Genomic DNA, 12,244 nt, shown 5'->3' on the forward strand with positions numbered 1-12,244 from the left:
TGAACTGGTTGGTCCTTATGACAGATGCAAGTCTCCGGGGTTGGAGAGTTCACTGTCAGGACATGAAGGCCCAGGGACATTGGACCAAGGAAGATGTGCTCTGGAACATAAACCGCCTGGAAGCCCGAGCAGTCAGATCGACATGTCTGCAGTTCAGCCACATACTCTAGGGTCAGGCAGTCTGTGTAATGTTGGACAGTGCAACAACTGTAGCCTACATCAACCGCCAGGGGGGAGCCAAGAGCCAGCAACTGTCACTGGAGCTAGATCCCCTTATGAAATGGGCGGAATTGCATCTACAGATGATCTCTGTAGAAAAGGCAATGTCAGAGCAGACTTTCTAAGCAGGGAGAATCTGGATCCAGGAGAATGGGCATTGTTGGTCAGAGCCTTTCAGCCACTGGTAGATTGCTGGGGCCTCCCGTCCATCAACCTGCTGGCCACATCTCAGAATGCAAAGGTTTCCCAATTCTTCAGTCTCAGAAGAGATTAGCGGTCCCTGGGAATCGATCCCTAGTTCAGACCTGGTCAGAAAAGGACTTAGTATATGGCTTCCCTCTGTGGCCCCTGCTGGGCAGGTTCATTCACAGTATCGAGCGCCACAGGGCCTCCTTGTAGTAGCTCTGGATTAGCCAGGCGTCCATGGTATGCAGACCATGTGGAGACTCCTGGTTGAGACCCCCCTGTGCCTCCCACCGCACAGGGACGTATTCCAGCAAGGTCCAGTCCTTCACGAGGATCCGACTCTATTTTGTCTTATGGTTTGGCCCTTGAGAGGGTTCACCTGATGAAGCATAGATATTTGGTGGCAGTAATTACCACCTTGCTCCACGTGCAGAGGTTCTCTGCATTCTTAGCATATGTGCGGGTCTGGAGAGTATTTGAGGCCTGGTGCAAGAGACGTAGTGTTGCCTCTCGGTCGGTCAATTTCCCACTGGTTCTGGAACTTTTACAGGACGGCTTGAATAAAGTGTTATCCTTTAAATCCTTGAAGGTCCAAGTAGCGGCTCTCTTCTGTTTCAGAGGTGAGGTGAATGGAACCTGCCTATCGGCACATCTGGACATGGCCTTTTTTCTGAAAGGGATAAAGCACCTCTGGCCACCCCTATGGTGCCTGGTTCCATTGTGGAATCTTAATCTAGTATTGGAGTTTTTGGCAGGGCTCTCCTTTCGGCTGCTGCACGGTCTGTTCTGGTGCCTGTTAACCCTGAAAGCGATGTACCTGGTGATGATATGCTCGGCTCATCGCATCTCTAAACTACAGCCATTGATGTGTTGGGAACTGTTCCTCCAGATGACTCCAGGAGCATTATAACTTTGTAACCGTTCCATCTTTTTTGCCCAAGGTTGTCTCTGAGTTCATTTGAATCAATTCATTTCGTTGCCATCCCTAGATAGGCACAAGGACACGGAAGAATACTGCCTCTTCCGCCATTTAAACGTCAGTAGGCTTTTGGTGAGGTGTCTGGAAGTTTCAGAACTGGTGCACAAGACAGACTGCTTGTTTGTTCTTCATGGTGGAAGGAGTCAGGGCGAATCAGCTTTGCAGGCTACCATAGCTAGCTGGATCAAGGAGGTGGTCACAGGAGCCTATGTGTTGACTGTTGCCAACCGAGGTGTGGTCCCTTAGCCGAGGCGAAGTTAGGACTACCTGCTGAGACTTCCCGCAGTACGTCTCGGCAGGTAGGCGGAACTAGAGGTGCAGGAAATATAGTTACGCTCAGCAGAAGTGAACTTGCGTGAGAAGAATGAACAAGGTCGTAGGGTCCCAGAGTCCGCCGTTTGGCTTAGCACCACTCCTACTCCCAGAGAGGAAGCGTCGACTTCAAGAATTAAGGGGCGTTCTGGATCAGGGTGCCAGAGGCACAGTTCTCATAAGGCTTGAGCCTAGAAAAGGCTAGGCATGCTTCGGGTGGCCAGTTTCTAGCATCAGACCCCTTCCGGGTGAGCGCGGTTAGGGGAGCCACTAGTTGAGAGAAATGGGGAATGAAGTAGCGATAAAAATGTGCAAATCCTAAGAATCTTTGAAGCCCCCGGAGGGTAGAAGGTTGGGCCCATTCCTGGATGCAGCAAACCTTTTCGGGGTCCATGCGGAAGCCTTTGCAGGAAACAATGTAGCCCAGGAAGGCCAAGCTCTCTTGCTCAAATGCGCATTTCTCGAACTTGGCGAAAAGTCGGTGGGCTTGCAGGCGTTGCAACACTGTCCGTATATGTTGTCGGTGACTCTGGATGTCACGGGAAAAAATAAGGATGTCATCGAGATAAACTATCACTGAGTCGTATAGGAAGTCTCAAAAAAATCTCATTCATCATATGCTGGAACACTGCATTTTTTCCACAAGGGCTCTGGTAACGAATTTCCCCCTGGCCCCTGAATCCACTAAAGCATGTGAGGGGAACTCCCCTCCGTCCTTCAAGATGGTTACCAGGAGAGTCAATTGTGGGGAGGCGTGGATGCAGCCTAGAAGCATTTTCCCTCCGGCGACTAGGCTGGTTCGTTTCCCTTCTTCTGGGGGCACATGTTCACGACATGTCCTCTGCCGGCACAGAAAAAACACGGCACCAGCGAAGTTTCTCTTCGGCCGAGATGTGGGTTCTTCCCAGCTGCATGGGCTCATTGGCATGTCCAGGAGAAGTTGCTTCCGTGGTGGCAGGGAGAAGAGGACGAGAGAAGGCAGGTGCCAAAGGTAGGAATCTGTGCGGTGGCTGCAACTCCCGAGTGCATTGCTGAAGACATCTATCAATTCTTCCTGCGAGGTCAATCAGGGCGTCCAGTGACTCCGGTAACTCCCTCGCCACCAGCTCATCCTTGATGCGTGGTAACAAACCCTCAAGGAAGATTGCCCGCAAGCTGTCTTCATGCCAATTTAACTCCGAGGACAGGGTGTGGAATTCGATGGCGAAGTCTATCTGTGGCCGGGTGCCCTGGCAAAAGTGAAGCAGATCAGAGTTTAATGTGCCTGATTGCCTGGGATCCTCGAATGCCTGCCTGTAGGTTCACAAAAAAAGTTGGTTGTCTTGGAGCATCAGGTCAGCTCGTTCCCATAAGGGTGATGCCCAGTCAAGTGCCTTGCCATCCAGGAGCACGATGATAAAGGTAGTCTTGATGGTGGTGGTGGTGAACTGGGCTGGTTGTAAAGAAAATTGCATCAGGCACCGATTCAAAAATTCCCTGACAAAGTTTGGGATCCCCGGTGTACCTGGGTGGTACCGGCAGATCCAGAGGAGCGGAGGCCGCCATCTGAGCTGGGGGTGCCGGGTCAGGTTGGACCGCGGCCATCGTTAGGGTATCGAGGCGTGCGTTAAGGCGATCCATGGTGGCTGCAACCACCTCGAGGCATTGCTGCTGCTGAGGTTTCTGGGCTAACCCGGGAATGGCCCGGAGTCTGGAAAGGTGTACCGGGTCCATGGCCTTGCAAACTGTTGGCTGTTGCCAGCCAGGTTAGCACTATCTTCTGAGACGTCCCACAGGTCCCTGCCATCTGTAGGCGGAACTGGAGGTGCAGGAACCGGAGGAGACCTTAATCTGTACCCACCCTCGTTCCCTGCAGGTTATGGTCTTGGGTACCGTGGCAGACAGGACTTGGGTGGGGTTCCTGATGAAGAAGAACATCCCACGATGTCAGATGAAGAGGAGTTTGGCCAGGTACTGAATGGATAGAGTCCAGAAACGTACAGAGGTCAGAGGCAGAGGGCAAGCAGGCAGAATCCAGGGGCGTTCCAGCATCAGAGACAGGCAAGCGGCAGGCAGGCAGAATCCAGGGGTGTTCCGAGGTCAGAGACAAGTCAAGCCAGACAGGCTGGAACAGGAACACAGAGGCGCAAGGCAAGGGCACAGACAGGAACTAGATGAATGCTCAGCGGCAGCTACTCTCACAGTGGAGACCTGTTGCAAGACAAAGCAGACTGCCGGGGTCCAGAGTTAAATAGAGTGCTGGACCTGACATCATTTCCTGGGACTGGAGCACTTCCTGGTCCCGGGTCCCTTTTAAGAGGCGAGCGCCTGGAGGCCCGCCCACACCTGTGTCTCCCTACGTCAGAGCCCCAAGCAGGGGAGGCACCCTGGGCGAGATGCCGAAGAATTGTCACGGAGGGACCGGGTGTGCCAGTAAGTGGGGCTGGTTGCATGGCTGCGCGGCCGGCCTGCGCAACACTGTGTAGAGGCAGGAAAGCCATTACCCTTTCAGGTTAAAGCTCATTCTACTAGGGTTTAGGCAATATCCTGAGCGGAAGCTAGATTGCTGTCTCCCGTCGACATCTGCCAAGCGGCAACGTGGTCCTCCTTACACACCTTCTCCAGGTTCTATCACCTGGATGTTCAGGCCTAAGAGGACGCAGCCTTTGCAAGGGCGGTGCTTACTGGACCGCGGGCAGCCTCCCGTTACAATCGGGAGTAGCTTTTATACATCTCATTGGTCCTGAGTCCATCTGGCTACACACTAGGAAATGGAGAAATTACTTACCTGATAATTTTGTTTTCCTTAGTGTAGACAGATGGACTCAGCAACCCACCCATGGCAGCCCAAGAAAGGTGCCAAGGCATCGTCCATGAAATGAATATCTATTCCAAGAGGTTATGGTAAACCATCGCCCAATCCCTAGATCAGGGCATCTATAATCCTGCTGGAATTCAGCGTTTGGTTGAGTACAGTTATGGTTATCCGTTTTTAGTCAAGTTTTTTCAATACCATATCCACAATGGCTTTTGAAGAGAATTCGGAAGGGCTGAAGTCACTGCAGGGGTGTATCTAGGGTGACATCAGCTTTGAAACCTGACTCCTTCTCCATCTGCTAGCAGGAGAGCATATAACTCATTGGTCTTGAGTCCGTCTGTCTACACTAAGGAAAATGAAATTATCAGGTAAGTAATTTCTCCATTGCTTTAGGTAGTAAATAATTACTGAGGAGAGCGTTGCTTGGTGGATTTGCCTGATTTTCCTAAGTATGTTCAGCTATTGGTCATTAACAAACAGGGATGCCATTTAGAGTTGTTGCTGCAACTATAATTGTTAGGCTGAAAATTAGACCTTTGTTTTTGAGGGTCCAGTGAGAACTTATTTTGGTAATGGTTGTTTCTTAGATATATTCTCACATAGAACATGCAATATCTTACAGACTGGTATCACTGGAGTCATTGGTTTTCAAAGAACATTCTCCTTTATTCCTCCTTTCTTATGTTCTTTTCTTTCCAATTTGTGCAGAATTTCCTCCTTGGTGGTTATTACTATAATGGTTTAAACTTGCCAAAGCGTTAAGGATGTTGAAAGACATTGCATTTGAATATATTGGGACTGCATACGTTTTGTGTCTGTGTGGCCCTTTTGCTGTCCATCTCACACTTAGAGTTATTCTTTTGTAACAGGTTCCTCTGAGGTTTGGAGTCTGCATGTTTGCAAATGAATGCTTTTCGTAATGAAATTAGCATTACCCACTGTTTGGCTCTTTTCAGGTGAACGAGTTGATTATAAATTCCATGAATAACCTAGCTCGGCCCTTTCTGGATAAGAAGCTCACGGATGTAGCGGCAGAGACTGCAGTCGTGAAGAGCAAACTGAGGACAGGGATTATCCTGCTTGTTATAGGTGAATACTTCAAACTTCCAACCTCCAAAGAGCAGCTGACTCAGCTGTGTGATCTCCTGTGTCTGGAGAAGATGTCACAAGAAGCCTTTCTTCAGGAAATCGGGAGTATGAAGGAGACTTGCTCTTTTCTGCCGTGAGTAATTCATCACTTTCCTGGGGAGAGGACTGTCCAGAAACAGTGAATAATTAAGTATTCAGTAGCGTGGAACACAATTATTGCACCATCCCCTCATGCATCTCCTCCCTCCACGCCCCCCCCCCCCCCCCGCCCCCAATGCATGTAACACCTCTGTGCTCGGATACAATTCACCAGCTTGGAGAAGCCTGCATCTTAGACACCGCACAGCCAACTACCACACCAAGCAATCGGGTGGGGGGTTTCCCCTCTGTGGGGGTCACTGGCAGCAGTGGGATGTGTGGTTCTCCTCAAAATTCCAGCCAGCTGACATGGCCACTGAGGTCCTCTACAACGATGTGGATGCACAAGAGCTCAGAAGAGCTCTTATACCCTTGTAATGGCAGCAGCGGTGGCATGAAGCATTAGCTGTTTACCCATCTAGTCAGAGAAGGATCAGGTCAAGGAAGAGACAGCAGAACCTCTTCATGTATATGCTGTGTAGCATATATAATGAATCTTAAGGAGCCAGTAGTGTTTACCAGTTGACCGTCTCTGGAAATCTCCATGAGATGTCTGTGCTTGAAATGAGAAGACTAGGCAGGAATCAGTGTGGAAATTACTGTGGGCAAATGCCAAAGTACAGAGCTTCCACTGAGTGAAAAGTTCCAGGTCTTTCAGCCTGGAGCTATTTAAGTGTGCCTTTGGGAAAGTGATATTAGGTAAACCTTTGAGCGCTGGCACAGTAAAAGTTGCTACTGTTACATCCTGGGTGAAGATGAGCGTGCAGCATACAGAATGAGATTAAGAGGGAGAAGAGGGTCAGATGTGGGGTTCTGTGTCGCTCATGGCTTTCAGTGCAGTGTAGAAATTCTAGCGTTCAGCGCAGGATAGAAACTGCTATGTACTCTGAGACCAGTGCATAAGACAAACTATCGGTTCTAGTTTGCTTAATGGCTGACTAGATTGAGGTATCTCCACATGGTTACCCCTGTAAGTAACTAGTAAATGTTTTTCTGCCCTGAATCGTGTTCTCTTTGTGGTCTGTCACATTGGGAGGGGAGTCTGGAATCTGCAGGCCTGCTCTTTCTGACTGACTCTGTGGGGCCACTTGCATCCCATTACAGAATGGAGCAGAATCTGAAACACTTGTGCCAAAGGTGCATGGAAGAATACGTTAACAGTTGGGTGCTCATCATTCCTTTGCTGCATGAATTTTCTTCAGCCTTCAGTTCTGGTGATTCTTCATCACTGGGAGTTTCTCTCAAATCTGAAGATTGCTGGGCAGGGCTGGTTGGAATACCATTTGATGACTTACGAAAGAAGCATTTTTATAAAAAGTAAGTGTCCTCCAAAGCATAACTAATCTCAGCCACCTCTTCTGTCTATTCTTTTTATGATTCTGGGCTCATCTATTTTTACATTCAGTTAGTAGAAGTATTCTTACTTAAATTGTGGTGAAGAAGTGGTATCTTGTTCCTCTGGAGGGGAGAGGCTTCAGTGCCCTTTGCTATAATTACCAAGCTGCAGGTGTGCTGAGGCCAGAGGTCACATGAGTCTGCCCCCAGGGCTCTGTGGATTCGCAGGGCAGTGGGCACTTGCCTTAATATGGAACAGATTTAAAGCCCTTTTTGATCAGCCTTGCCTTATTAATTCTACAAAGAAAAAGTACTGCTAACATGGAAAGGGTGGGTCCTATAAATTAACTTGTATTGACCTTTAAGAAGGCGACAGTGGCAACCAGAGAAACCTAGAAAGCAGTTTGCAAAAGCAGTTCACTTGGAAAAGGTCTCTGTCAAAAAGCAGGTATACATTTCTGCAAGTACTTTTTCCTTGGACCCTTTTTGAAGGGTAAGCATGCTCATACTTCCTCTTTGAGGACTGGTGCAAAATCCTTGGGTACAGTTTCAAAAATTCTCCCTCAGTTCTCAGAAGTGGGCTGGGAGGGTGGGGGGTGTCTGTTGACTTGTTCATTATGATCCATTTTTAAGCCCCCCATCTCCCAGTGGGAAATGGGAGTTTGATGGCAGTGTTGACGTGCAAGGTGAACTACAGAGAAATTTGTGTACTGTCAGGTTATGATCTTTTCTGAGGCATGGGAAGCGCAATTACAGATCTAAAAGATGATGGTAGACAGAGACTGAGATATGATGTTAAGATGTATTTTGCTTCTGAGCTTTTCTGGTTTCCTTCTTTCATCCAGTGCCATGCTGTCACTTATGAAGAGCAAAAAGCACCTTCTGGAGATGGACAAAACCTTGGTCCGGTCCTGGTTCTGTTTGCTGCCCCAGAAGGACCTTGTAGACTTTTTGACAGAAATGCCCATGGATTTATCAGATGTTCTTCAGGGAACATACTACAGACTACAAGAAAATAACATGAGCTATGGTGATTTTGAGGTTTGTCTTCATAGATACAATACATGTGAACACTGGATCTGTTTCACAAGAGAGCCACTGAGAGCTTACGTACTGTAGCAGAATTAATGCTGCAGTAGTTACAGGAGAATTGCTGTCCATTCAACCCCTAGAATAAAATGCTCTTTAAAGTAACAATAATATTTCCTCTGTAGGATGCGGCATTGAGTCTTTCAGAGACCAGAAGTGGGAATATGCAACTTTCTGACAGAGTCGTAGAGCACAGGGGAGGGAAGAACAGTATCTTGGAGTACAGCAAATCTTAAAGGATGACTTTTTAAAAAGTTTTTATCCTTTAGTGGGTGTATAGTACCTTGCTTTTAGCACTGTTACCTTACCTAATCTAGCAGAACTGAACTGTTTCTTGAGATACCCATAACAGAAAAAAAAATTCATAAAAAGGCCAGTATCTATCTAGTGCTTCATTCCTGACTGCCATCAGGACTCTGGCTGAAAATTACCATTCCTCAATTTAACTGCGAGTACTCGGGTACTATTAGCTACGATTGGTGGAGGCATTCCTAGGGGTGAGGGTGGAATCACATGCGTGGATTATAGTGCGTGCTTCGTTTTCCATAAACATTATTCCTACACTAATAAAGGCTGCAAGAGTCTGTGGTGCTTTATACTCACAGCAATTTTCAAAGGGGAGAGTGAGCGCAAATTGTTCCTTTCTGAAATTTGTTACAAATCACATGAGTAAAAATTACTTTGCACGAAAATGGGCAGTGTGAAAATTGCTGTTCCAAGATGTCCTGGGCTTGGGGAAATGGATGGGTAGGTGGGATGGGGCGTAGGTCTTATCTGCCATCATGTCCTTGATCTATGCAAATGATGTTTTGGGAAAATTGGTAAATCCCAATTGTAACAATATTTTGACAGAGAGCTTGATGTACAGAGGATAGTGGAAGTTGCATGCTAACATCTGTATCCTTGTCCTAGGTGTTAGTGATGGACCCCCAGTCCTCCTCCATCTGGGCTGCTCGCTGTCCATTTGCTTTCCCCACTCCCCAAGCCATAAAATCATATTTTGGTACTGTGGGGGGTTGTGGGTAGAACTTGGTCATGTATGTATACTTGTGAAGTTTATTGCAAGAGGGACTGTGAAATGCATTACCTGCAACTACCCCCCCCCCCCCCCAACCCTCAGTAGCACAAAATAGTGATCTGCTGCTGCTCCTGTCACCTTTGTGTGCTGCATTTTTCTTTTAAACTATTTGCTGGTCTCCACAGTTGCTTGCATTTGTTATTTCAGATGGTGGAGACTCTCTTAAAGAAGGTATTAAACGTTATGGACAAAAACCAGAACAGGTAATTTAAAACTGCACATAGTGAACATGAAAATAAAGCACTTGTTAAAACCAGAGTAGACATTATTGGCTGCTAAGGACCCCTGGACCCGTAACCACAATGTCACCAAGAGCTCTTCTCGATAATCATCCTCCCTTGTCCTTGTCTTTACCTTCTGTATCTGGAATTGATATGGTTACTGCTACGTTTCTGTTTGTACCCCAGATTAGTCCAGACTTCTAGGTTTTGCCTCCCTGCCAGCAGATGGAGACAGAGAAGAAAAGCTTTACTGTTCGATGGAGATGCTCACAGAGTTTAGTTACCTCTTGAGATTGAGTTTTTCTTACTTTTCCTTCTTTGGGCTTCATGCCAATATTTTTACCTTTGAGAGATAAAAGGATGTTCCCTGTACATACCAGGATCTGTCCAGACGGTGGGTTATGTCCCCTGTCCAGCAGATGGAGTCAGACAAGGCTTCGAAGGGTGCTGACATAAGTACGTGTGCACCCTCTGCAGGAGCTCAGTATATCTCTGACTCCAGCAGTTTAAAAGTAGGGGAACCTGGAGCTTCCCCTCCTTGAAGGCTTTCTTTTCCTTCTATTTCTTTATATTGCTTAGGCTGGATCAAGCTTGCTCTTAAAGTTCTTTGGAAAAAAAAATAGGAGAGGTATTAGTGGGAGGAGTGACTTCGGGGCTTGCAGGCAGGGCTGATTGCAGTCTCTTCCCTCCACCCCCTCTTTCCCCCCCTCCCCCCTCTCTTCTATCCGGCCTCCAGGTAAGTTTATATTTGGTTGGTTTTTTTTCTCCTCCTGAATTTTCTCTTTTCAGCAAGGTCGTCGTGGGTTGCTGGGGAAAGCTGGTGGTGCCAGCCTCTTCCCCCTTTACCGCAGGTGCCCTGCGGCCCCGAGACGTTTTCATTCCCCGGGGCCACCGCAGCAGAGAGGGGAGCATTCCTCTGCTGCCCTTTCAGGGACGCCCGGGGGCAGCGCAGGGTTTGTCCCTGCTCAGCGCGATGAATTTCTCTCTCCGGCCTCCCGCACGGCTCGCCCCTCCCCCGGCTGCACCATGCCACAGCCGTCCCGCTGCTTTGCATGGGGAGCCGGGGGCCAGGATATCGAGGGAGGGTGTTTGTTCCAGGTGCCTCCCTGGTGGGGAGAGCACCTCTGGGCCGCTGGACTTTCCCTCTACTCGCGCCTCAGCGCGATCCGGATTCTGGGGGCAGGCCCCTTTGCCGCTGTCGGCGGGAACGGTGGCCATTTTGAATTATTTGGATCAGCGTCAGCAACCCTCAGGGAAGGAAGGAGAGGATTCTGATGGCGGGGAACTGCAGATTCTTGCCCCGATTGGGGCCGAGGGCCCCCTGGATGTGCCACCCATCGCCCCCCCCCCCCCCCTATTTTCCCCGGAGTTCATTGTGCTAATGCACAATGCTTATCTTCAGCGCCTGGAGGTCCCTAGGGCGCCAAGTCCAGATCCTCCTCCTGCCAAGGCACCCCAGTTGTTGGTGCTGCTCCAGGGGCCCCAGGATTCGGCGGGGGGGGGGGGGCTGGGGTCCTCCTACGGAGCTTCCACTTCCCATCTCGCACCTCTCTCACTGGGGGGGGGGGTGGGATCCTCCCCGGATCCGGGGGGAGATCCTCCGCTTCATCCGGACGAGCCAGCTTCGGAGGCTCAACTTGAGTGTGATGATCCGCGGGTCCTATGCATCTTTCGGAAGGAAGAGCTGGAGGACCTTATTCCGCAGATCCTTCAGGAATTGGATCTCGACCCCCCCCACCTGAACCTCCCACGCCGCCGGTTCCGGTTGTCACCTCGTCCACCAAGAAGGGAGATCTGCTCTTAGCCAGCCTGCACCCTCTATCCCGGGCTTTTTCTACCCATCCAACCTTTCTGCAATTACTAGCCAGGGAGTGGGATTCTCCCGAGACATCCCTTAAGGTTGGACAAGCCATGGAAAAACTTTATCCTCTCCCGGAGGATTTTTTGGAGTTGATTAAGGTCCCGAAAGTAGACTCGGTGGTGTCAGCGGTGACCAAGAGGACGACGATTCCGGTGACGGGTGGCATGGCCCTGTGGGATACGCAGGATAGAAAGCTGGAGGTCTACCTCAAGCGGGTATTTGAGGTCTCAGCCTTGGGGATTCGCGCCGCCATCTGTAGCTCCTTGGCGCAGAGGGCAAGCCTCCGCTGGGTACAACAGCTCCTCACCTTGCAGGGATTGCCACCTGAGGAAGTGCGACAGGCAGACCGTCTGGAATCCGCCATAGCTTACGGAGCGGATGCCTTGTATGACTTGTTCCGCATCCTGGCGAGGTCCATGGTTTCCGTGGTTTCTGCACGACGTCTCCTATGGCTCCGCAACTGGTCGGCAGATACCTCCTCCAAGTCCAGCCTAGGGTCTCGTCTCTTTCAAGGGCAGGTTCCTCTTCGGTGAAGATCTCGATCAGATCATCAAGTCACTGGGGGAGAATACGGTTCACAGACTTCCAGAAGACCGGCAGTGGAACTTCAGGAACTTCAATCCCTCCAGATCCTGTTCCCGCGGGCAATGTCGTTACCGCGGCTACAGACAACAGGGACCTCTGACTCAGTCTTCCAGCTATCAGTCCTGGCCTTGTTCCTTTCGCGGCCGCAGGCACGCCCGGGAGAGAACGGGTCAGGGGGGTTCGTCCAAGCCAACTCAATGATGCCGAATCCACCCACTCCTCGACGCCACGGATCTGGGGACAGATCTTGTGCTTCTATGAGGAGTGGGTCCTAGACATCTTTAAGAACGGCTACGCTTTGGTGTTTGCCCGCCTTCCAAGGGACAGGTTTCTCTTCTCGCCTTGCGGTTCCAGT

General features: G+C 49.7%; 1 protein-coding gene across 2 annotated transcripts in view; it reads left to right on the forward strand.

The window, feature by feature from the left end:
• RNF213 (ring finger protein 213) overlaps positions 1-12,244 on the forward strand; it is a 413,312-nt gene that overhangs the window by 83,896 nt on the left and 317,172 nt on the right. For both annotated transcript variants that reach the window (XM_029599190.1, XM_029599191.1), the window contains exons 8-11: positions 5,450-5,715; positions 6,825-7,037; positions 7,901-8,096; positions 9,370-9,425. In XM_029599190.1, the coding sequence (XP_029455050.1) occupies positions 5,450-5,715; positions 6,825-7,037; positions 7,901-8,096; positions 9,370-9,425 (731 nt within the window). The remainder of the gene's footprint in view (positions 1-5,449; positions 5,716-6,824; positions 7,038-7,900; positions 8,097-9,369; positions 9,426-12,244) is intronic.

Source organism: Rhinatrema bivittatum, chromosome 4, assembly GCF_901001135.1.
Source record: "Rhinatrema bivittatum chromosome 4, aRhiBiv1.1, whole genome shotgun sequence".
NCBI classification, from domain to species: Eukaryota; Metazoa; Chordata; class Amphibia; order Gymnophiona; family Rhinatrematidae; genus Rhinatrema; species Rhinatrema bivittatum.